General features: G+C 37.5%; 2 protein-coding genes across 2 annotated transcripts; both read right to left on the bottom strand.

Annotated features, from left to right (window-relative positions):
* Positions 1 to 1,608: 1,608 nt before the first annotated feature.
* Positions 1,609 to 16,416, bottom strand: LOC128524082 (sterol 26-hydroxylase, mitochondrial). Its single transcript, XM_053496398.1, has 9 exons — positions 15,937 to 16,416; positions 9,062 to 9,252; positions 8,760 to 8,959; positions 5,154 to 5,351; positions 4,830 to 4,990; positions 4,544 to 4,710; positions 4,381 to 4,462; positions 3,931 to 4,134; positions 1,609 to 3,106 (listed from the first exon to the last, which is right to left on the bottom strand). The coding sequence occupies exons 1-9, from the start codon at positions 16,162 to 16,164 to the stop codon at positions 2,969 to 2,971; spliced, it is 1,569 nt and encodes a 522-aa protein (XP_053352373.1). The 5' UTR covers positions 16,165 to 16,416; the 3' UTR covers positions 1,609 to 2,968.
* Positions 16,417 to 19,080: 2,664 nt separating this feature from the next.
* On the bottom strand, positions 19,081 to 25,591 carry eaf2 (ELL associated factor 2). Its single transcript, XM_053496399.1, has 6 exons — positions 25,350 to 25,591; positions 23,007 to 23,101; positions 22,750 to 22,886; positions 22,502 to 22,665; positions 21,153 to 21,389; positions 19,081 to 19,991 (listed from the first exon to the last, which is right to left on the bottom strand). Exons 1-6 carry the CDS (start codon positions 25,450 to 25,452, stop codon positions 19,942 to 19,944), a joined length of 786 nt encoding a protein of 261 aa, XP_053352374.1. The 5' UTR covers positions 25,453 to 25,591; the 3' UTR covers positions 19,081 to 19,941.
* Positions 25,592 to 26,657: the final 1,066 nt, after the last annotated feature.

Genomic DNA, 26,657 nt, shown 5'->3' with positions numbered 1-26,657 from the left:
TTAGTCCTCATTTGTGTGAACAATGTGCAAAGGCCCAGAGGTCTGCAACATGTAAGCCATGTGCGTAAAATGATAAGTGGTGTGTTACATTCAGACTTTGTGTTAGCAGAAATGTAGGGAAAGTGTTATTGTGTGTAGAAAAAAAAAAAACAGATCAGATTGTTTAAACATATGTTTTGTTCTGGTTGAGAACCTGTATAGCCTGCTGGAAGAAGCTTCTCCTCTCTCTCTGTATTGGCCTTCAATGGAGCGGGAATTGCTTTCCTAACCACGACAGGGAAAAGAGTCCATCGTCGGGGTGGCTGAGGTCCTTGACTATCTTCCTGGCCTTGGTCCAGCATTGCTTGCTGTAGGCTGGAGTGCAGGTAAGAATCTGGGATCTTGGTGCAGATGATGCACTCAACTGATCGCACCACCCTTTGTCGAGCTCGTCTGCCCTGCATGGTGCTGTTCCCAAACCAGGTTGTGATGTTTCCCATAAAGATGCTTTCTATGGTGCAGGAGTAAAGGTGTCGATGTTTTCCTTTGTTTACCTGTGTTATATCTTTTGCAAACTTCCTATTTTGTTTAGAAATTTTAACACAGCTGCCAAAAACAACCAATATATTTAGCAATATAATCTGTGTTGGATTTCCTTTTTATTTGAGGTTTTATATGTTTTCATATGTTATTATTTAAAATTTTTATTCTGCCACGAAAAGCAGTGAAGCATGGAAGGACATTCAGAGAAATATTAGGTGTGCTGTATGAATAATTTTAACCCAGTATGTTTCATTTTGACCTTGTTGATTAAAATCCCTCTATAAATTCCAAATTGCACCAAATCTTTTGATTTCTAAGAGTTCAAGTAATTATTCTTTTGTGTCATATACTGTATGTGATTTGTTTGTTTGCTATGAACAAGCTGTGTCAAAACCCTCTAAGTGGGGGTTCTCCATTTTTTTTAATCTTTACTATGTCAGTCAAGTAAAGTTAAAAAAAGAATTTTATTATAAATATTAATATAAATATTATAATATTTTATTTATATTTGAGTATTTCAATTAGATATTTGAGTATTTAAATTAGACAGATTGCACTTACCTTGTAATACCAGAGACAAAGACATTCAGAACAAGTTTTTTGCAATGCAAAACCTGAACCCACAAATTATTCCTTTAGGTGATACTAGATGCCACTGGATGTGCTTTTCTTATCAATGTAAGATTTTACAAAATTTGGTTGTGATCTGAAAAACCCACACCAATAAGAATTTGTCTGAAACCACAAATGGTCTTCATTAGTTTTTCTTACAGGGTATTCTCTACAAAACGTGGCTAGGGATACATTTTGCAGACTTCTTGAAATACTTCTGAACAGTTTATATTAAGCAACAAATGCTTTGATATTGGTTAACAACCATAAAAAACTAACCATTCTACAATGTTCTCCATTATACAATGTGAAGTCTGCCTATCATGATCAATTTACTAATTATTGTGTATTATTTCTCGATTACAGAAGAGCTTAAAATCCTTTTTTTTAACTTAATGCCTGGAAAAGCTGGAAATTTCTGATACTATTATTTTTGTCTGGTTGTGATAATTTAATTAATTTATTGAGTGTGGATTTTGAGGAAAATGTACATTTCATTTCATCATAACCTTTATTTCTTTTATCATAATAGCATAGTTATGTAAAAGGTTATACAAACACTGATTAAGAGCCCTTTTTTAAACATCAATAAGTATTTAATTACAACAAGCATTTCAAAGATATCAAAAGTAAATGTGCATGTTTGCTTTTACCATTTCTTAATGTGTACAGTGAAACCTTGGATTATGAGTAAGGTGGTTTGTGAGTTTTTCGCAAGATGAGCAAAGATTAAAAAAAAAAAATTGACTTGAAAAACGAACAGGTCTTGGTTTACGAGCATCGGGTATCATGTATCACGCATGCGCTTCTTGTTTTGACCCCGAGTGTCACGTGGTCACAACTAAGCCAACAGTTTTTCTCTCTTGCGCTGCGGAATTGTGGGAAATCGTCTCCCCTGCTGGGTCTTAGTGCACGTGTCCTACTGGTATAATCAACATCCATGCATGTGTGTACTGTTTACTATTACACTGTGACCACGTGTGTGTAAAACATATTTTATTTTGTGTCTGTATGCGTGTGTGTACAGCGCGCATGTAAAGCAAAAGCAAGTCTCATTATTGAGGTTAAAGATCCATTCTCTCTCTGCTCAAGGCTCAGCCTGTTCTTTGTGTCTGTTTGCACACGCATAATTGGAAACTGTGCCACACACACCCAAAGCCCCCTCCTACGCTCGCCTCCACAGACACAGACACACACACTTTCTCTCTGCTCTACACAGAAACACTGCTCTTTCGCGATTTTTTTCAAAGGTAAAGTGCATGTTAATTTTTTTATTTTACTTTATATTTTGTGTTAATTATTGTTATGTATTTATTTTTTTGGGCTGTGGAAATCAAATATTTTGTGTTTCCATTATTTCTAATGGGAAAACTCATTTGACGAGCCCGCTTCCGGTACGAATTATGCTCATAATTCAAGGTTCCACTGTACTGTATTTCTATATTAGACCTTATGGTGGTGCCATTGTATTTACTAAGACAGAACCCATAGCGAGGAATTTGTCAACCCACATTTATAGGAAAGATTAAAACTGCATTTCGCACAGTTAAACAAATCAGGTTATTTCAGGGTGAATTATTTTCACATTTAAATATTAAAATTAAACCCAAATTACAACCAGTTAGACAGTTTCATTATACTTGTCAGTACCCAACACAACTCGGTATACGGTTGTACTCCTTATGGTCTATGAGTAATACAATGAATATCATCTTTATGTGTTTTACTTTCTTAAAATCCAGCCATTAGATGCCTCATTAAGAAAAGTACAGCAGTGTAAAATAGTAGTCTAAAGTAGTTTGCTAACAGTTTCGGGACGGTTTACTCTATGTTATCAGACAGAGGTTTTCTGCCTGACTGGCCTGTCAATAAACTGAAGGTCAATCGATGTGGCTGGGGCCATCACAGTTCTTGTAATTGGCTTCACGGTCTTTCCTGTGGGATCTGGTCGCACTTCGTAGCGTTTTATTAACTGAAAAAGGAAAGTAATTTTCACTTACGTACATGATATTCAGAGACCAAGCTTGCAGCATTTAAGTTCTTCATGAGCTGAACTCATGCTAATCATTAACTGATGAATGAATAATCTACCAAAAAGCTGTTTTTTTTTTTGTTATTTGCAGATGTGATTACATGCTTAGAATAAAATACGAAATCAAAAAAGGGACAGTCTGTCCCTTTCAAAGGTACAAGTACTAGTCCCTGTATACTGTCAGACAAAAGGTTATTTGAGCGTATTACAATCATGTCACCCAGCAGAACAATGGTATTTGCATAAGAAAACTAAACAATTATCTTCCATGAGATATAGATTTGATGCATAGTCTCTTGTATTAACTGAGCTGTGCAAAAAAAGTTAAAACAGCTACATTCTAGTTCACACTATATATTACTTTGAGAACCATTTACACACAGTGTCCTAATGACACTAAAAGAAATTGTAAGAAAGAAACCACAGCCTAAAATTGTTGTACTGCTCCCTTTAGGGGTCGCCACATCCACATATTTTCTGTATATATTTGACATCTCTTACAAGTTTACGCTAGATGCCTTCCTAACGCAACCCGTCATTTTATCTGGGCTTGGGACAATAGCAGCTTAAAGTACAACATTTTAACACATATAGCTATTTGCCACAAACTCTTATCTCTACTCACTCCTCCACCTTCACTGCTCAGTGGCTCAGAGGATCATGATAAATGTCAGGAGAAATTACATCACAGAAGAAAAGGTAATCAAAAGGGACAAAGTGCGTACACGTGAGGGGGAAATGAGATGGCTTATTTATGATCTTACCTGGCTCAAGATGAGATACAATTCTAGCTCTGCAATTCTTCTTCCCAAGCATGCACGGATGCCGAATCCAAACGGCACAGAGCCGAATGGGTGCTGGTTCAACTGCTTCTCTTCCCTCAGCCAGCGCTGTGGTGAAAACTTCTGGGGGTCTGGGAATATGTTCTCATCATAGGACACCGCATAGTGGCACAAGTGGAACAGCGTCTTGGAAAGAGAAAATCATTTAGAAGTCAACTCCTGATTCATGATTCATGATTCATGCTAGCTCACTATAGTAGGGATATGCATGGGATATAATGACAATAATAAAACAATAATAAGTAGAATAGAATTATTTTACTGGAGGAAATTCTACTCATTATCATCATTTTGACTGTATTGGTTTGTAAAGGCCATTACAAAGTGTACTCTTATTGAAGTAGAGTTACTGTTCAACAGCACTGTGCTTACATTTTTAGGGAAGTGGTGACCACCCACCACTATTTCATTTTCAGCGGTGATTCGAGCATTCCCTGGCACCACAGGATATAACCTAAAGAGCCAAGTCATCAAAACTGAATACTGTACTTGTTAAATATTGATATATAGCGAAAGAGATTATCTAGTCACTCACCGAAGTGTCTCTCTAACAACAGCCTTGAGCCAAGGCATCCTGCTGATATCTTCACTGGAAGTCACCGTGTCACCTGGACAAACGCTGATTACTTCCTCGTAGAGTCTCTGCTGCGACTCTGGATCTCGAGCCAAATTGTATAGAGCCCAGGAAATAGTGTTGGATGTCTAGAGTGAACAACAATAATGTTAAAACGCTAATGTTTTTTAGATACCTGTGTCTTAAATTTTCATACAGAAAATTTCAAAGAGTGTCAAAATCTATTAAAAAATATGTCACCCCTTACCGTGTCGACTCCAGCTAGTAACAGTTCAGTGATGCTTCCCAGCACCTCGGTGGAGGTCATTTGCTCACTGAGCAGCAGGTGAGTAAGGTACCCATCTACAGGAAGTCCCTGTTTCACCTTCTCCTGAATGTCTGCCATCTTTTTCTGAATTAGATCATCCGCTAAAAAGCAAAAAAAATTATATAATAATAAAACTTATATTAGGTCACAGGTTCTTTGCCAACAAACCATGCTCAAAATAAAAAATAAAAATAAATAAATCACAAAAAGTGTCTAATTATGAGTTGTGCATATTTTACAATGGTGTGGGTATTTTTTACTCACCAACTTTGAAAAGGTAGTCCCAAGCAGCAATAAATTTCTTCCAAGAGGGTAGGTATGGCCACACAGACTTTGGGAAAAGGACAACGATGTGCGAAAGCCGGAACATTTCTCCAACAGAAAAGATGAACTTCTGTGTTTCCTCAGGGATCTCATCATTCAGACAGCCAAGCCGGGTCTCAAATATCACAGAGCATATCCCTATGCAAACAATTATTTCAGTAAAACCTTAGAGAGACATTCAATCCAATGTTCAGTTTGCCATTTTTTTCTTTATTATTTTAAGTCCCATTTAGAAATAAAGGGATCTACAAATCAACTCTGTTACAGTATCACAATAACAAGTTCGATATTATTAACGATCTTTCCATGATTTTTATTTGCATAAAGTTTTTAACGCACATATTTCCTATTATTTATTTTGCAACCTGTTTCCAAAAGCTACATTACCAGAATAAAATGGATTGATGTGTGCAATTTAAGTGTCACATGTTGTCAGTCAAAACAATATTGATGTTTGCCCAAAGGCATACTGAAGACTATGTTGGCACAGTGTTACAGTGTTGGCAGAAGCCTTACACTACTCACTCACTCATCTTCTATACCGCTTTATTCTGTATTCAGGGTCACGGGGACCTGTAGCCTATCCCAGGAGACTTAGGGCACAAGGCAGGGTACACCCTGGACAGGGTGCCAATCTATCGCAGGGCACACACATACACAACACACACACACACACACTCATTCACACACTACAGGCAATCTGGGAACGCCAATTGGCCTAACCTGCATGTCTTTGGACTGTGGGAGGAAACCGGAGTACCCGCAGGAAACCCACCAAGCACAAGGAGAACATGCAAACTCCTTACACTACTCATCACCCGGAATTTTTTAAAAATAAATTTAAATAATGGATTTAATGGTGCACTGCATGATATTTAATGTTTGGGATATTATTCAAATTTTAATTCCCATTTTATTTGTTACGTACACGACCATACACAGTATGATATGCAGTAAAATGCTTATAGACTGATCATGACCTAAAAAAATAAAGGTAGAGTAGAGTGGAAAGACAGAAAGATAAAGGGTTTTTTACTGCAAGGAAAAATTGCACTGGGAGAAATGTAAATTTAAATTTTTTTAAAGAACTTGGGGAAAATGTACAAATCTACAATTTACAAAGTTACAACAGAAAATATAATTAAAATAAAAAAAGAACCAAAGTAGGCTTAATACCTATTAAGAAGTTCTTTCTGGACTTACTTGTTTTAATAGCTTTTTGGTCTTCATTATGATAATTATTTAGATATGCTTTCTGAAAAATTCCCGGCCTTCTGGCGACCACAGAGTGCACAGAGTGAACTACATCGTACAGACTGTATGACTTATAAAGGCACATTCATTTAAGTCAATTCTGTATGTGTATCAAGTTTTTGAACACCAAGAAGATGCACAAGTTGAAAAATAATAAAGTGCAAAGTGCAAAGTTCTCTATTTTTCAAAAAAAAATAAATAAAAAAATCATAAATTTGAGCAAAATGCATAACTGTCTGTGCCAACATCCGTTCTAGTACATGCTGTTTTATTCTATTTATCAGGATGGATAGATAGCCAGATATGTAGATATAAAGATAGGGGGGAGAGAGAGAGAGAGAGAGCCTGTGATTGTACAAGAGAGGCATGTCAGAACAGCTACAGCCAACTGAGTTTTGTTTAGAACTTCGACCTCGCTAAAAAAACTCTATCGCAACACCATAATGCTATCAAATTTCACCATTTTGCTGGGTTCTGATTTGTCTGAATAACAAGGGATAAATAAACATTCTGCTTGCCAGTACTATAATACTTGTGGTTCTAACAAGTACTACTGTAGTCTAAGGCAGTGAAACACCTAAACTGTACATGGGCATCTTTCAGTTTCTAAGATCTGCTGAGAAAAAGTGAGTTTAAATTTTGAAAATGTATTTTAAACATAATAACTTTTTTAAAAAATGGCTGGAATAGTGGCTGTTAAATATTTTTGCAAAAATGTCTGCTGCTTTCTGCTGAATCTGGAGCTACTGCATGGAGTGAAGGGAGCTGCACTAGTCATTTTAGGTTAAGAAGATCAAATGCTGTAGCAGCACACAGTTATGCACCAGCTTTTTAGAGACTGGCATGTAAAGGCATGGAAATTACACGATTGACTCTAAATAACAAAATTTGCCTCACAGTTTAATATATACATATGCAGACAACTTTCACTGTAATCAATCTGCATTTATTTTTTCCTGCCATAATCTGAGCACTTTATTAGGAACACAGCTACCTCTGCATCTGCGTGTTTATGCAATAATCTAATCAGCCACTCGTTTAACAGCGGTTTAATGCATAAAATCATGCAGATACACGAGTGTTAATAATAATAATAATAATAATAATAATAATAATAATTGAATAATCTATAAATCTTATAGTTTCCAGCTTGATAAATGAATCCCATTGCTTCTCTTGTCTCAGGAAAGAGAAATAGAGAAATATAGCTTTATAAATTCTCTCCTGTTGTAATTTGACAGCCCTCAGTGTAAGTTTATCTGTTTAAAGTCCAACTTCTCCTAGGAAAGACACTATCTAATCAACCTACCAGTATTTATCGGCTTCACCTGAATGATGTCAAGGCCACTTTTAAGCAACTTCAAGGCCTCCTAATAAAGTTTGTCACTGTCTTTTAGGTCTGTGAACCAATAATTAATTTTCACTGGGTTATTTCAGTAGATACTGTTTGTATAACTCTGGACAAATGTTGTAAACTTTTAGCACTGGTGACTGTGAAGCACCTAGAATATAATTCTTATCAGTTTGGTATTTGTCAAACTTTTCAGGTATTCCTCATGTGGATAAGGGAATTGCATCAGGCAGTGCAGGTTTAAGAGACGACGCATTATAAAAGACATATCCCAGCCAAATCATCTGTTTCAGTGGCTGCCATCTGGTAAGATACTCCAGTCACTCCAGTCCAGGACACGTACTAAAAGACTGAACAGCAGCTTTTTCTATCAGGCTAAAAGAGCATTAAACACAACCTTACACAGTTGCACAGACACACAGTCACTTTAAAACAGTCACTTACAAATGGTACATACCATTGCACACGATTACACATTTAATTTATACTATATTGTATATAATTTATATCATAGTCTTCTTAGTCTTATTTTTATTTTGTTTATAGTTATTATTTTCTTCTTCTTCCTTTTTTATTATTATTTTATTATTAATATTATTTATTTATTTTAAACATCTGCACAGTCTGGAGTTTGTTGCAATCGCATGTCACTACTGTTGTACAACCATGTATGTGACAAATTAATTTCTTAAATCTTTAAATCCATCCTGGAAAAGACCACACCCATGAGGACAGAAATGTTACACCAGTCATCAGTCAGAAGTCTCTTCTGTTGATTTGCAGAGACTCTTCGCACCAAAGCAGACAAGCAGATTCAAACCATGGCAACAAACTGCCCTCCCCTTGTACTTTGCCTGTAATGTTCCATGTCACTTATCTGCTTGGGTATTATATATTCTGTCAGGAATTAGGCAAACATTGTTTAAATCTGTATGTTTTACCTTCAAATGAAAACTTGTAGAGTTCTTCAGCAAGATTATTCACCATTACGCCATTGCCTTTTGTTGCCCGTAGCCAAGCCACCTTCTCTACAAAGTCTCCTACCACCTCGTTTATGGAGTTATTGTAGCCTGACACATGTTTGGGCTTCAACATGCGAGGGTTCAAGATGCTTCTTATGCGTTGCCATTCTGCCCCCATCCTGCACACCAGCAAAACATATAAATAAATAAATACATTATTGTACTGTTTAATGACCAATAACTCTTTACATCTTTATATATTTGAGATATGAAACTCTGACCCTGTGAGAGGGCCATGAGCCTGGTTGCGGAGCTCCCGGTATCCTCTCCAGTGGGGCATGTCAGATCGAATGGGGTGACGGCCCTCCTGTCTTAGTACCTGCTCTATGAGGTCTGCTCTGGCAACATTCACGACCACTAATGGCCCGAACTTGGACTTCCACAGAGGACCGTAGATTTTGCTGTGCTCAATCTGCATAGGATTAAAATTATGACTACAGTTAGGTCAAGTATAATGGTGAAAACAACAACAACAAAAAAATAATATTCTGCTGAGATTTTAACAAAGTTCTGAAAACAAACAAATAAAAAAACATCCAACAAGTGACAGTTCTGTGAGTGGAAATGCCTTGTTACTGAGACAAGGCCAGAGACGAATGGTTAGTTTCAGCAACTCAAATAATTCCTCATTAAAACCATAGTGAGAAAAAGAATCTGAAAGCTCAGAATGCACAGAACATTAAAACTAAGGTGAATGGTCTACAACAATGGAAGGACACATATATATCACATCAGGTTCCACATCTGTCTGGCAAAATCAGCAGAAATATGAAGCTATACTCAGTAAAATAGGGCTTCACCCAACAGCCCAACAGGTTCCTGTTCGTGTCTGTCATAAGTGGTCTTTCAAGCTTTGTTGTTTTGCTTTTCACTGTTAATAATAATACCAATAATAATATTTCTGTTAAAATATTTGGTTAACAAAGATTTATAAAATGTCAAAATTAAACTCTCATGTTGAACTTGAAAAAAACAGTCTCAAGTGGCATTTTATATTCAGTATATTCCGCTTTTTTGATTATGAAAAGAAATGTTAAAAATAAACAATATAGAAGCAAAATGTCCAAAACCGTTTTTTTAAAGAATTAAAGATTAAAGACTCTAATTGAATTACTTGTGAACTTACCAGAAAGGAGTTTTATCCTGCAAATCCTCTGCTACCAGGGTTTTGCCCCCCAACATTCAGTTAACTTCACAAATCACAAATCAAATGTTTCTTTATTTTGATGTTTGATGTAAACATAACATGAAGCTCTTGACCCCGTATTTGTATAATTTCATGCATTGTGCTAATTGGTTAACTGCATGAATGTGTAGGAGTATATGTGTTCCTATAAAAGTGGATAGTGATTTATATACAGTAAACACTCACTGCCCGTTTCAAAAGAGAATTTATCATGTGACTAAGTAAATACTTCATTGGATAATCATCACATGTATTAATATATTTCAGCTAGCAACAAATAACCTTAATGGAGCTCGTAGCTTCTTATTTCATAAACAGCCATGTCAAAAAACAATCCTGTGTTTGTGGAAAAGATGCCACTATGCTTCAGAACAGTCAAATTATTGGCCTGCATCAAGCAAAGAAAACTACCAAGGAGTTTGCTGAAATGACTGGAATTTAGTTAAAAGCTGCCCAATGCATTATTAATACCTGGAAGGATAGTGCTGAACTGTCAAGTTTGCCAATAAAAAAAAAAAAATATGCTAAGAGATCACTTAAATGCACATTGGAACCAAACAACTATATAGCATAAGTAAAATAATTTTTATGAGGCTGATCAGATTTCATTTTGAACAATAAGAAAAGGTCATGTGGTATGATGTGATTAGATTGACCCTATTCCAAAGCGATGCACACATCAGAGTAGGAAGGGAAGTGCATGAAACAATGCCCCCATCATTCATAGTGGTCATTGATTGTACTAGCAGGGGTTGCTTCAGTTGGTCAGGTCTAGGCTCAGCAAATTTATGTGGTAATAAAATGAAGCCAGCCAATTGATTACCTAAATGTACTAAATGACCGGATTATCACAACTATGGATTTTATTCTTGCTGGACGGCATGTGCATATTCCAGAATCACAATATTAAGATTCATCAGACCCATTAAAAGTCATTGGGATGTACTGGAGTCATTGGGATGTACTCTCCTGTCATCAATACAAGGTCTCAGGCAAAAATTAATAGAACATTGGATAAAAATAAATATTGTGGAACATGCATAAGGATGTTGTAACAATACAAATGCATGCTGTAATCAAAGTGCCAACAAAATAATAGTGTGCAATTTATTTTGGCCAGCATCTGAATGTGTGTGTCTGTGTGTAAATGTGTATGCATTCACTGATCAGCCACAACATTAAAACCACTAACAGGTGAATAAATAACACAGATTATCTCATTACAATGGCACCTGTCAAGGAGTGGGATAGAATAGGCAGCAGGTGAACAGTTCACTTGTGATGTGTTGGAATAAGGAAAATGAATGTAAGTATCTGAGTGATTTTGACTAGGACAGGAGCTCCGGAACCGCATGTGGCTCTTACATCCCTCTGCTGCGGCTCCCTGTGGCTTTGAAAATAAGTAATTAGTATTTAAATTAAATGTATTTTATTTTAATTATTTAGGGTTTTAAATATAATTCTAAATATAAAGATTAGGGTGATCTTTTTTCATTAAAATAAAAAACATGTTGTTGTTTTTTTGTCACTCAAAACACTGTATGTGACACCCACCAGCAAGCAATTTTTTGAGCTTTTCTACCTCCAGTCTTATTCAGATTGACAGCTGACTGCATGCTCCAGTATACGTGATAAAAGGATGATGGCACACAGAAACAATCTGTGCAGCTTTTTATTTCATAAATACGTGGAGGACTCAAACAGACCTTAAGTATCTTATTTAAAAGTAACCTTCAACTCAGAAACGTTTTTTGGAAAAATGTCTACCTAAAACCTAAAATGTCTTCATTGCATGCAGAAATAAGAATTCGTTTTCTCTGTAGCAGCTCATTAATTACATGAATGCACTGAAACCAAAATGCTGGGTAGTTTCTGTAAACACATTGTTGGTTTGCTCATGCTGGGTCAAAATAGATGTAGTATTACACCTGGTAGGGTTTTTTGGCCCAACAACTAGTTTATTATTTATTTTCTGGTTTTTGCAAATTGTTGTCAGGGGTAGCTCAGTGGTTAAGGCATTGGACTACGGTTCGGAAGATCCCAGGTTCAAACCCCACAACCACCAAGTTGCCACTGTTGGGCCCTTGAGCAAGGCCCTTAACCCTCAGGCTCTGGATAAGAGCATCTACTAAATGTTTAAAATGTTATTGTGTCACAAAGTAAGGTTTTAAGAGTTGTTTAGGCAAGAACGCATGCGTTCCAGCTCATCCGTGACGCATCCTGTACTCTGTGTGGTTCTTTTGCAATATACCTGGTGTCCTCAAACCCTCGAGTGCAGTTCCAAGCCAAGTCCGTTAGCCGAAACGACATGACAAACTTTCTGGATTCTTCACTTCTAAAGCGAGGGGCACGCCAGTTAAAGCAGGCAATATTTTATGGTAAGTTATTTTTCAGGTATGAATTTTTACCTAAATTTTTAATGTTGTAATTGTGGTAGGAGCATTTCCATGGTAATTCACTTTTCCACCATTGCACTTTGATATGGGGGTTTGGGGAGCTCATGTTATTATATTCTGTGCCAATAGTTGGCTATACTGTATGTTGTGAGAAAAATGTTAATGTTCGTTAGCACACATTAATTAAATCCATTTACTAAATGTAATCTTAAAAGTAAAAGTAATTTTTTTCACTTAAGTTGTGTGCGGATATTTTATTTTTATTTATTTATTTAAGTCATTTTTCATAATATTTTATAGTTGTCAGGAGAAGCGATTGTATGTTCAATTGGGTGAATTGGATTCTGTTTATTATTTAAAAAAATGTTTAAAAATGCATCACTGTTAATTTGTATGCTACAGTGGTGTGAAAAACTATTTGCCCCCTTCCTGATTTCTTATTCTTTTGCATGTTTGTCACACAAAATGTTTCTGATCATCAAACACATTTAACTATTAGTCAAAGATAACATAATTGAACACAAAATGCAGTTTTTAAATGATGGTTTTTATTATTTAGGGAGAAAAAAAATCCAAACCTACATGGCCCTGTGTGAAAAAGTGATTGCCCCCCTTGTTAAAAAATAACTTAACTGTGGTTTATCACACCCGAGTTCAATTTCTGTAGTCACCCCCAGGCCTGATTACTGCCACACCTGTTTCAATCAAGAAATCACTTAAATAGGAGCTACCTGACACAGAGAAGTAGACCAAAAGCACCTCAAAAGCTAGACATCATGCCAAGATCCAAAAAAATTCAGAAACAAATGAGAACAAAAGTAATTGAGATCTATTAGTCTGGTAAAGGTTATAAAGCCATTTCTAAAGCTTTGGGACTCCAGCGAACCACAGTGAGAGCCATTATCCACAAATGGCAAAAACATGGAACAGTGGTGAACCTTCCCAGGAGTGGCCGGCCGACCAAAATTACCCCAAGAGCGGAGAGACAACTCATCCGAAAAGCCACAAAAGACCTCAGGACAACATCTAAAGAACTGCAGGCCTCACTTGCCTCAATTAAGGTCAGTGTTCATGACTCCACCATAAGAAAATGACTGGGCAAAAACGGCCTGCATGGCAGATTTCCAAGGCGCAAACCACTTAAGCAAAAAGAACATTAAGGCTCGTCTCAATTTTGCTAAAAAACATCTCAATGATTGCCAAGACTTTTGGGAAAATACCTTGTGGACCGACGAGACAAAAGTTGAACTTTTTGGAAGGTGCGTGTCCCGTTACATCTGGCGTAAAAGTAACACAGCATTTCAGAAAAAGAACATCATACCAACAGTAAAATATGGTGGTGGTAGTGTGATGGTCTGGGGTTGTTTTGCTGCTTCAGGACCTGGAAGGCTTGCTGTGATAGATGGAACCATGAATTCTACTGTCTACCAAAAAATCCTGAAGGAGAATGTCCGGCCATCTGTTCGTCAACTTAAGCTGAAGTGATCTTGGGTGCTGCAGCAGGACAATGACCCATAACACACCAGCAAATCCACCTCTGAATGGCTGAAGAAAAACAAAATGAAGACTTTGGAGTGGCCTAGTCAAAGTCCTGACCTGAATCCTATTGAGATGTTGTGGCATGACCTTAAAAAGGCGATTCATGCTAGAAAACCCTCAAATAAAGCTGAATTACAACAATTCTGCAAAGATGAGTGGGCCAAAATTCCTCCAGAGCGCTGTAAAAGACTCGTTGCAAGTTATCGCAAATGCTTGATTGCATTTATTGCTGCTAAGAATGGCCCAACCAGTTATTAGGTTCAGGGGGCAATTACTTTTTCACACAGGGCCATGTAGGTTTGGATTTTTTTTTCTCCCTAAATAATAAAAACCATCATTTAAAAACTGCATTTTGTGTTTACTTGTGTTATCTTTGACTAATAGTTAAATGTGTTTGATGATCAGAAACATTTTGTGTGACAAACATGCAAAAGAATAAGAAATCAGGAAGGGGGCAAATAGTTTTTCACACCACTGTATATATGCATCCTTATGAAATATGCAGTACAATGTAAATTCATCACTTAAATATCATTCATCTGGGGTTTGTTGAGAATTCCAAAAGGGGGGATTTTTCGTACTAAATCCAGATCACTCACACATTAAATTGCAAGGTAAATGAGTCAGAAATATACACTAAATTCATGTTCTCATATGTATTTACAAGGAAAAACACTTTTTTGCATTAAATCTATACATAGCTGTACGTCCTTTACAAAATGCTTGACTTAAATGTCAGCTATATTGCAACACTAAGTGATGGTGTGTAACCCACAGGTAGGGATCAAGATCAAGAAATATCTGCAAACTATGGAGATGACTGGAGCATTGTTCCATGTTTTGTGCCTTGGGGATGAGACAAGGGGGACCTGACATACCTTTGCCATCGTTGAAGGCAATGCTATTGATACAGACTCTTTGGTGGAGGCTGTTGATGTTTATTTAAATTTTTTTTGTATTTAAAGTTACCTACACAAAGCAGTGTCGTACCACCTGGCAGTTTCTCCAGCATACTGTACATCAGATTGATGGACATGAGTCCTTATCTGTTAAATGTTTTTTTCAGCCTACATTTAATCAATTGTATTGTAAAACATTTTATTGGTCTTGTCCTTTATGTGATTTTGAAAATAAATAAAATAGCAACTAATAATTAAAATAAATAGTTAAAATATTAAGATGGGAAATGTTTGATGTCATGTGGGCATTATAGGATTTGCAATAAAAACTTCTATATAAAAAGTGTTTAAACATTGTATTAAATGCAAACAAATGCAATTCAAATCAGATTTACAGGGCTTTTTTGGTTTTATTGTTTCCAGAGAGTGTTTATGTAAGATTTATTTTAGATTTAACAAATTGTCACATTGGGATTATATGGTTCTGATTGACATTTTTGTCAAAATTACGTTATTCGCATTTCTTATTATGTGATCTATTTACATTATGTAAAGTTGTGTATATTTGGGGAATTAAAAAAATGGTTCTATCTAATAAAAATCTAATAGAATGTGTCAACCCAGCAAGAGTGTTAATTTTACCCCCTGGTTGGGTCTAATGAACAACCCAGGATTCCGGATCACATGGTAAAACCCAGCACTTGGGTTAAAACTAACCAGGGTGTGTTCAGTCCAATAGTGACCCTGCGGCTGGGTTAAGATTGGGTGGTGTTTTTTTTATCCCCACAGTTTTTAGAGTGTACTTCTCTGGGAAAGATTTAACAACTCTGTTAAAGTTGCACCAATGACTCTGTATTTTTGGTGGAATCTTTTTTGGAGAAAGTATTTTAGATAATACTTAGAATGCTTAATTCGCTCAAGCATAAAAGAACTGTGTGACTGTACGCGAGTCAGTGGACTACAGCTCCGTCTAGTCTAAAGGCTGCACACCGCCTTGTGCTTCTCACTTGTTTTTCTGCAGATTTTTTTTATTTTATTTTTTTACTCAGAACTACACTACGGAATGACGTTTTTACCTGCATTTGGTGAGTAATCTGAAAATAGCCTTTGCCGAAAAGCCAGTATAGAGATGTTAGGAAGCTGGGTCCGCCCAAGTCGTCTATGGTCTTGGGTTTTCCGCTGCACTGGGACACGGAGTTCTGGCGTCTCGCGTTCACACCCGCCGACGCGACGCATTTCAGTCCAGTCAGAGAATCCTGCTTTAACACCAGCAGACTATTTCTTACCAGCGGCTTACAGAACATTTCTGCGCCTCTCCACGGTTATCTAACTCTCTCCCTGTGTGCTTCTCCTCTCCGACCTGCGCCCTGTAGTGGCCCCTGTCCCGGACCAGATGAACGCGAGTGACCTTCAGCTGAAAGGCCGAGCCTCAACACCGACAGGAAAGTGTGCAAAGGTCTTTTCAGCGGGGTTACATATCTAACCAAAACCTCTCCCACCGAGCAGCTCACTAGGACTAAGTGTTCGAAGCCCCTGCTGCGATGATTTCCTTTAACTATGCCAGAGAGCTGCCGAAATCCCGCAGTCTGATTGGTCTTTAAAGCGTTTAATGTAATAGGACACGTGTGATGTGGTGAAGGTGTTTATAAGGAAGAGTTTATTATGTACAATTGGTCTGGAACAAGGTCTCTCTCTCTCTCTCTCTCTCTCGGATTTATAAAGGGTTCAAGTTTTAACCTACTTGTACATGTAATCTGAAATCTGAGCAATCCGAAAGCTTCAATACAGTATAACTACTGCTCAAAAGTTTGGGATCACTTAGACATCTTATTGTTTTCCAAAGAAACACACACGATATTAGTCCTAATAAAACAAGACACACTGACATTATCAGAGTTAGAAATAATGGTTTTGATGAAAACCATGAATGTGTTCCTCAAACTTTGACTTATCATCTAAATGATGATCTAAATCTTATGATCTAAAAAAAAAAGCATAAATAAATGTTTGCAGCAGTTACAGCCTGGTGGACCATGGGCATTCTGGCTGTTCCAGATAATCTGATGAGATTTCACCCCATGCTTCCTGGAGCATCACCCACAAGATTTTTTGGCTCGATGGAGTGTTCCTCGTACCATATGCTCAAGCTGCTCCCACAACAGCTCAATCGGATTCAGATCCAGAGACTGTGCTGGCAACTCCATACGGTGAGAATTCTGGTTAACTTTAATTGTTTGAGAAATGGATAAATGTGTTTGTGATTTGCATAAAATTGCATGAACTGTTCAATAATACTTTATGACACTACTGTTCCCACAACTCAAGATAAGTTCCAAGTGCAATATCTGATTACCAATACATTTGTGCAATATTTCTTTTCATTTACACTACATTTCAAGTGCAATATGTAACTTACTGTGTTTTATATTTACTTCTATTTAGGGAGCATGAAATTATCCAAAATGTCTTGGTATGCTGAAGCATTAAGAGTTCCTTTCACTGGTACTAAGGGGTCGGGCTGAGCCCAACTCTTGAAAAACAACTTCACATCATAACTCTCCCTACACGAAATTTTACACTTGGCAAAATCCAGTCAGACAAGTTATGTTCTCTTGGTAACCACCAAAAGACTCGTCCAACAGATTGCAAGACAGAGAAGTGTGATTCGTCACTCTAGAGAACACGCCTCCACTGCTCTAGAGTCCAGTGGCGTGCTTTACACCTGCATCTGATGCCCTGCATTGCACTTGGTGATGTAAGGCTTGGATGCAGATGCTTGGCCATGGAAACATGAAGTTTAGAGGTCTGTAGCTCTGTGATTTTGCGTGGCCTAACACTTCATGGCTGAGTGGCTGGCTACCACTTTGTTAGAATACCACTAACAGTTGACTGTAAAATATTTATTAGCGAGGAAATTTCATGACAGGACATTTTGCACTGGTGGCATTATGGTACCATGCTGGAATTCGCAGAGTTCCTAAAAGGGACATAAGTTTTACAAATGTTTGTAGAAGCAGTCTGCATGGCTAGGCGTTAGGTTTTTTTGATTTTCCAAGAGAGAGTGAAAGAATGTTGTAGCAGGTAAAAACTTGTTTCACTGGTGTCCTATAAGCTTAAATGGTACTACAACTGGATAAACAAGTACATCATCAGTAGCAAAGCCCTGCGGTATAAGAGAAACCAGATATAATTTATGGAGGAACTGTGAACTAGGGGCACAATTGCGCACTGCTTTTGCTGAGCAAAACACAAAAAATCTATTCATACTATTCATATGCATTCATTCTAGCCCATAGACTTACAAAGATACAAGTCTGTATACTGTCTGTGACTGCAGAGAGGGGTTCAAAAGCGTTTTTAAAATCAGCCAGAATGAATAAGGCATTTCGAAAACTGGTATTTGTCAGAAGAAGAAGAAATAACAATTGCAATAATAATAGCAAGGGCATCTAAGTGGCATAATGAAAGTAATTAACTGTAGGCTATTATATTCCTATAACTAGAATGCGGTCGTCCTAGTGGTTAGCATAGTAACCTTGCACCTCCAGGGTCGATGGGTTTGGTTCCCGCCTCATTTCTCTGTGCATGGAGTTTGCTTCTTCTTCCCATGCTTGGTGGGTTTCCTCCCTTAGTCCAAAGACATGCAGATTAGGCTAATTGGCATTCCCAAATTGCTCATAGTGTGTGAATGGGTGTGTGGGTGTCTGCCCTGCAATGGGTTAGCACCCTGTTCAGGGTGTACTTCAACTTATGCCCAAAGTTCCCTGGGATAGGCTCCATGCTTCCTGTATAGGATAAGCAGTATAGACGATGAATTAATGAATCCTGTCATGTCTCATTATACTTTTATTTTACATGAGCTGTTTTTACAAAATTATACATGTGGTTGCAATGTCTATGGCATTTGTCTGATTGCTGTATAAGGTGTCAACTGTTTTGAAGTTTATTGATGTTGAACACTGGCAACAAATCAAAACCAGTTCCTCATAGCCAGTAAAGTGTATTGATGTATCAAGTTACTTATTTCAAAAAGGACTAAAATAAATATTGGGGTGCCAAAAAGCCTGGATGCATATATAAAAAAGGCAAATCTGTAAAATTTTGTAGCAACTTCTTGCAACAGGAGAATAATATCAGATTTCATTTAACAGACAATGCCTATGGATCCAGACTTTTGAGCCACATGTATACATGACAAGAATTAAAGCAAGAGACTATGATCATATTGTTCTACACACCTTTAATGTTAAAGCACTATCTGTAGAAGCACATTTATCATATTAAACTCCAGGCTCTAATAAATTACACCATCTTCCAATACTATTTGTGCGGAGATGCAGAACTGACTGTAATCTCTATGAATGTTGCTTCATCAAGGATAAGAAACCAAAGCAGGATAAAGATGAATGTAGTGGAAAGCAGAAAACATTCATTTTGACTGGATTATTGTATAATAAGCAGCCTTGGTTACAAATCTGATCAAAAGCACCTACCATCTACAGATTATAGCACTACAATTGCTCTAAGCACTGTTTTTAGAACAATTGTGATTATAACAAACACATTCAAGTATTGCAGGCTGTAAGCAAGATATGAATGAGATTGAAATTATTACAGATTATATTGTAAAATGAATAACATCAATTCCAAGTAACCACAGTATGTCGCTCTGGTACCTGGAGCGAAAAAACAAAGAGCCTTAGACAACAAATAAGACATTGTTTCAAAAAGTCATATCTCTCACACCTTTGGCACCCATACATGCTTCCTGAGTGGAAGTAACTATGTTTAAAGAAAATAAAAAGCAAAAAAAAAAAAAAACATCTATAGAAATAGGTTCTACACAGTTGCATTTAACAAAATAAATAATTAAATTTATATGACATTTTTCACAGTTTTTAATCAGTCAACCACACAGCACGTCCGGTGTTGACAAAACACTGTTGTTATGAAGAAAGAAATGTTTTATAAGTGAAGGTTGATAGGAAATTAAAAATCCCCATATCACAGTGTTAGTGAAGGGGCAGGTCCTGATAACCCCATCTCTTATTTATACGACAAACAGCAGGCCGAGCGTGCACTTAGTCGTCATCGCTCTCACTGCCAGATTCACTCAGCTGAAGATCATTTTCTGCATCAAAATGTAAACATTTAACAAGTCAGTTGAGCGTTCAAGTGTCATAGTACACCATACATGATACACATTTGCTTTGCATAAGTATCCCCATCCCTTTTCAAAGTTTACAACCTGGAACAGAATGACCCTATTTGAATACTTAATTTCTTGTTTGCTTACCCAATTGTTTTTTGTTTACATCTGGTTTACACATGTCTAATAAAGCACAAAAGATGTTTCCTTTGATTGTGTCACAATAGTTGATTTTTAGTAATTACATATTTGTTTGCACTAACAAATCGATTATTTCATGTCAAATTTAATTTATGATTTATAATTTAATTTATGTCAAAATTTATTACAGAAACATTTAATTTAATTTCTGTAAATGGTCTCTCAAGTTCCACCTGCAGTACCTTCATAGCCCACTAGAGACCCCCCACACACTTAGGGAAACACTGCTTTAAAACTGTGAAAATCCCAAAAGATGTGCAGTTTCTGCAATCAGTTTTTGAAACCAGGCCACCTGTCACTTACAATATGAACATGCCACTCAGGTCAAAGTCACCCAGTTCAGTTTTGCTGCCCTATTGTTATGCATGAATGAGGAGGTAAGTGTACAGATGTTTCTGATAAAGTGGTTGGTGAATGCATACACACACCTACTGACTTTCTAAAGAATATATTTAGAACAGTGTGTAAAACGAAAAGATTTGAAACCGATGGTGCGTGTGAGTGTTTCTCTTTCAAAGCCTGGCTGCTTTGCTCTGTGTCCTGAGGTTGTACACATACAAATCTCCCATATGTGCACTTATTGAGCCGATTCTTAAAATCAGCTGTAACATCTGTAATTTTTAGATATTTTCCATGCGTTTCATATTTTGTAATTTTACAAACTGTGAGACAGATTGTTTCAATTTTCATGACCACATAGTAGTGATCATGGTAAAATGAATTTTACTTTTGGTAAGACTGATATTTAATGGGTGATTGGACTATTTTTGCCTGGACTGACTGAAATTTTGACTCTGCATCAAACCACTTTATACCATGCATCCCACTGAAAAAAAGTGAGTTAGAAATCCCATAATTAAAGACTATTATAAAAGCAAGGTGGAAGGGTTGTCCACAAACTTAACAATCCTACAGAATATATAAATAATCTAAAATCCTTACTGAGTGTGTTCATGAGGTGTCCACTGCCCTCCTCCGAGCGTTCCTGAGAGGTGACGATAGGCATGCTGAGGGTGGACATGGGCACAGAGTGAGATCTGCCTGATGAAGGCCGAGTTTCATCATCAGAGTCACTGCTGCTCGAGCTGTCCTCACTGCTGGAGGAGGAGGAGCTTTGAGAGTCTGACGAGCTGTCACCACTGCTCATCTGATCCATCACTCGCGCCTCAGCCATCAATTCTAGAAAGAAAGTGCAAAAACGTCTGTCAGAATACAGTACACCAAGCTTGAGATGGAATCTGAAAAATAACCAGTCCTTCTGTAAGATGTGGCAGATCTTTGTACTGTAGATACAATAAATATAAACAGGTTTCAACTTCAATTTGTGAAGGTCCAGTTGCATAAAATTCCATTCCAAGTGGCTACCATTGAATGCCAACATAAGAGGTCTGTCTAGAAAGTATCCAGCCATGCAATATGAAAAATAGAGACTTATGTATTAAAAATGATACAAGAAGCATTGTACATAGAACAGAGACACCCCTTCAAAGTAGACACCTTAGGACTTCACACACATCTCTCAACATCTCTTCCACTGTTGAAAACACAAGAATTGCAATTAGCTGCCACGACATATTTTCCTGAATGTCATCAATGGTCTGAAGCTCTTTCCTTTTAAAAGTGATTTTACTTTTGGTAAAAGCCAGAAGTCCCTGGTTGCCAAATCTGGGCTGCAGGGGGGCCTGAGTCACCTGGGTGATTAGATGCACTCAGTGCATTGTCCCCAAAAAAAATCCTTCTAAATCATCTGGATAGTTTCCACCGACGAATGTTCAACCTTAATCCAAAATTTTATGCAGATTCATTGCTTTACTCGCTCAGCCATTTTGAATGCGAATGCCAAACAGTACACATGGTCACCCAATGTCATATAGCACACCCTGACTAGTAAAGTAAAGGCGTCATTGATCACACATGGGTATTCCATTCCACTCTCCTTGACTACCAGGCTACATCGATGTCACACAAACTGGTCTTGTTATATTAACATTTGCTGGATACTTTCCAGACAGACCTTGTATAAGGAAGTTTAAAGTAGTTTGGTAGTGTTTTGCAGGAGACTTTTATGTAACCTACTTTCATAAGTGCCATAAACTCTGGACAGATTAGATACATGTTTGACATAGGAGAAAAACACAATATTCTTTGTCTATTTGTCTTTAATTGTAGGTAAAGTGTCCAAAAAAACGAGGATCTGCTACAGAAACATGAACATCTAATACTTCTTCACAGTGTTTGGATCTGGACCAGCTGAACATCCCTACTTCTAAACAATAGAAATTTGATATTACCTCTCTCAATGTCATCCATGGGAGAAGCAGGAGACAGTTTTTCTTTTACAGGGGAGCTCTTGGAATTGTTTGCGGCTTTCCCGCCATTGCCACTCTTCATCTGCTGGCTGAGCTTCGTGGTCTGCTGCTCCAGCCGTGACTGGATCTTACTGCTGCCCTCAGCTCTGTGTTCAAATAGAGAGCCATGAACATACTGTATACATTCCTGAGAGAGAGAGCATTAACACAAAACTGTGAGAAATACACACCTGGTCTTTTTGACTGAAATATTGCTACTAAGTTTCTCCAGACGATATTCTCCCGTGTCATGGTTTACGATAAGTATACACTCCTTCATATAAGGCCTTTTGGACCCTTTAAACACTGTAACTGGAGCAGTGGAGCCCTGTGGGATTGGATAGAAAAAATATTTGCTTTTTTTCCCCCCATTTGTCATAGATAAGAAGTCGGGTAAATATGACATGTCTGCAGGATTTACAGAGAAAGCTGTACTTATTTATCCTACCTCCAAGTTAGGCAATGTTATAGTGACTTGTTCTCCCTTTCCAACTTCCAGATCCCCTTCACATGCAGTGTCTATAGATGCTGGTTTAAAGTCATCTGTAGGTGAAAATGAACACAGGAAAAAATAAAGCTATTTGACTCACCCTTCAGAAATGGTGCTCACAAAAGCTCAACAGAGTCTCTAAATTTTGTGTTTTCTTTTTTTTTAATTATTATTATTATTTTAGTGACGATATTTAAAAAAGGAGCAATGCAGAAGAGTGATACATCTACCACGTTTTTGCAGCTGACAAAACGACCAGACTGTGGGTCGACTCACCCCTAGTGACCTATTGTACTTGTGCTTGTGCTTGCGTAAGCCTACATTCCCATACTCAGTTACACATCAGTTCGTTCTAATCCAGTAATCTGATTGGACAAAAGTCCATGAGTAGTATAACAGCACTGGGATGTCAAACTGTACACCTCTCTCCACTTCACAAGTGTTCTTATAACCATTAATCCCTGGGAAAAGGGCATTACATGGTGCTTGGAAAAAGGGATTCTACACCCTACCGAACACACTAGCACCTATAATTTTTTTTTTTTACTTTTTGGAATTCAACCAAGATCAAGTGGAATTCTGACCAAGACTAGTCGAAAGTGAAGCAAATGGAAATACAAAGAGAAAATGAAGCGATTTTCATGACTGTTTCTCTTGTGTGATATTGCTTAAATATTACACATAACTTCATTTACAAAACATCCCGTATAAGATGATAATTTCACAGTGCACACTGATACCATCAGGTGCACACATGATAAAAACGTTACATTCAGTACCATTTCTCTGTAAACACACACGTCATCTTTCGCGCTCATGATAAACTTGGTTTACACATCTGGTGTTTTGCATGTAACTGCTTAATTAAGTTATTTCCTCATATGTTGAGACTTTTGTGATGCCATAAAATAACGTGCTACACAATTCAACACATTTTACTTTGTTATTGATGAGTCTTCATATCGTCTTATTTAATCCCTTTGTTTCTATTTTTTTCTTAATCTTTCAATGATTTGCTTAATAGAAAGGCTTAAGAAATGCCTGGTGGAAGGAAAGCGCTGCCGCACTGCCTGTAAAATGCTGTTACAGGCAAAAAGCTGGTACGAATATTTAAACAAGGCCTTAAAATTAAGAAAATAATCAAATTATTTTTCAAAAATTGACAGTCCAAAAGCATATTCCTTGTCTTTTACCACAGCAATTTACTAACAATTCAAATGTGGTCTGTTTATAAAAGGAGGACACAATACTATGTTCACACTCATGTTTAATGTTGTGGTCCTTACTTTTTGGAATTTGATTTTGCTGTGCTATAGAAATTAAGACTTAACTAAACTATTCGTTTGTTGACCTGCTACAGATAGATTCTAAACATATTTTAATCCTTCAACATGACAGCCATCATGAATAGTTCTCGATCAACCCAACCATGATCAGTCATCCAAGGCTTTATGATGATCACCTTCATCATTTTAAGATCAGCCTTTATTCTTCACATATACATTACTGCCCAGTGAAATTCTTCATTCTTCCCATATCCCAGCTTCTTGTTTGTAGGCTGGTGTTAGAGTACAGGTTTGGCCATTACAAGGCACCCCTGGAGCAGAAGGGGTCAAGGGCCTTTCCACCACTTCCCCTAAGCACTCGTTTTGATCAAATAAAAGTAAATGCAAGATATTACATATGTAACTGTTACCTTTGTGATAATTTCCCAACTAATTAGTATCACTGCTCTTTTTTTTGTTCTGCATTCTTGATTATAATATTTTAGTAACATGAACAAATACTATGAAACGTTTCCTTCTTCATGTAAAATAAAAAAAATATATAATTTTTCTAAATAAAAATACACGCGCAAAAACTGTCCATGACGTCTTCCGGCGACTTTTCAAGCATGCATTACTTTCCCCTGAAAGTACTTGACTACAGTGGTTTTACCAGCAGAGGGCGCAGCTAACAACGCACACGAAGCGGTGCTTTCCGTCTGTTCCTTTCTCAATTGGCTGAAACAGCTTTTTCATTATTTTTAAAATCACATATAAACACTTGACAAATCTTTACCTTAAAGGTATGATACTCAGGATGATAACATATACAAGTTTGAACTTAATTACTGCTAAAGGCTAAATAAACTCAACACTCAGCAGGTAGTTTACCATTAATAGCTGACTCATGATATGCCTGATTCCCCGCTGACGAAAAGTAGAATAAGGTGGCATTTTTGGGGGATTTATAACTGAAAAAAATGAACTGTTTTAGTTTACTGGTTTAGGTGTGTGTATATAAGAAGATTTCACTTACATCGTACCGTATGGAAAGCACTTTTTGGTTGTTTCTGAAAAGTTTCGCCTAATTTCAGGACATGTTCTTGATTATCAAAGTTTGAGTAAGCTGTCCCATTCATTCTAATGACAAGCTTTCTATCATATGTTAACTAAATTACCAATCTTTAAATGTCCACAGCATCTACAGCTGAACTCCCTCACGTCAGCCACCTGAACTTAGCTGAAGAAATAGAGCAACTCGAGGGATTTCCGAAGGACCCCAGCGGAAGTCGACGTGTCACAATAAAAGTCCCCTCACGAGCAGACCCACATACGCACCAACTTAAAAGTTTTCTGTCAGCGGCGATGTAACATTGAGTTAACTATTCACATTGCTGTGTTCTGACCCCTTTCCATGGAGACCAGCATGCATTTTTTCAGTAATTTGAGATACAGTACAGTAGCTTTTCTATTGGCTTAAACTACATGGACCAGCCTTTACTCCCCATGAGCCTCGGATGCCCATGAACCTTGCTGGTTTATCAGTTTAAATTCCTTGCACCACTTTTGGTATGTCCTGACCACTGTAGAACAGAACATCCCACAAGAGCCGAGGCTTTGGAGGTGCTCTGACCTATTCCAACACATCAACTTCAGGGACAAAATGTTCACTCACTCACTCATCTATACGGCTTTATCCTGTATTCAGGGTCACGGGAGGCTTGGGAGGCTTAGGGCACGGGGCGGGGTACACCCTGGACAGGGTGCCAATCTATCGCAGTGCACACACACATACACACACTTACACGCTACGGGCAATTTGGGAACGCCAATTAGCCTAACCTACATGTCTTTGGACTGTGGGAGGAAACCAGAGTACCAGGAGGTAACCCACAAAGCATGGGGAGAACATGCAAACTCTCAAGAGGCCCGCTGACTATGTTTATAGAGAAGCCCGAAGACCAACACTCCATTGTTGTTTATTTGCATACGATTGTTAGTCATTTTTCCCCCCAGCGCTTCATAAGACTGTGAATTCTTGTGTCTCTTTGTGGATAGATCAAAATTGGATTACTTACTATTGGGACAGAATCACAGAACAGCATTAGTGCGGTCCAATACTTTACCAACCCCCCAGCAGAAGAGATAAAACCGTGATTGTGTATTATTGGTTAATAAGTTATTATGAGCTCTACATACATTCTTGGAACCCAGGGTGCCATGTCTTCACTAAATCTTGCAAAAAAGCAAAAAAAAGGTAGAATTGCTTTACTAGGAGTACATGCGACCGGCTTGATTGTTTGTATGCCAAAACTTCTTTGCTCAATGAAGCAAGATCCAGCTA

The sequence above is a fragment of the Clarias gariepinus genome, chromosome 5 (genome assembly GCF_024256425.1).
Source record: "Clarias gariepinus isolate MV-2021 ecotype Netherlands chromosome 5, CGAR_prim_01v2, whole genome shotgun sequence".
NCBI classification, from domain to species: Eukaryota; Metazoa; Chordata; class Actinopteri; order Siluriformes; family Clariidae; genus Clarias; species Clarias gariepinus.
This window is presented reverse-complemented; position numbering and strand designations above follow the sequence as displayed.

What these genes read in the sequence shown, in the direction of transcription:
- LOC128524082 (XM_053496398.1), bottom strand. Translation starts at nt 16,164, where the DNA reads ATGTTCTGTAAGCCGCTGGTAAGAAATAGTCTGCTGGTGTTAAAGCAG. An exon ending in GCTCATGGCCCTCTCACAGG is followed by an intron (nt 8,960 to 9,061) that starts GTCAGAGTTTCA and finishes GCTGGTGTGCAG; the next exon opens with GATGGGGGCAGAATGGCAAC. An exon ending in CTACAAGTTTTCATTTGAAG is followed by an intron (nt 5,352 to 8,759) that starts GTAAAACATACA and finishes TTGTTTGCATAG; the next exon opens with GGATATGCTCTGTGATATTT.
- eaf2 (XM_053496399.1), bottom strand. Translation starts at nt 25,452, where the DNA reads ATGAATGGGACAGCTTACTCAAACTTTGATAATCAAGAACATGTCCTG. An exon ending in TAACATTGCCTAACTTGGAG is followed by an intron (nt 22,887 to 23,006) that starts GTAGGATAAATA and finishes CCAATCCCACAG; the next exon opens with GGCTCCACTGCTCCAGTTAC. An exon ending in CATGGATGACATTGAGAGAG is followed by an intron (nt 21,390 to 22,501) that starts GTAATATCAAAT and finishes CTTTCTTTCTAG; the next exon opens with AATTGATGGCTGAGGCGCGA.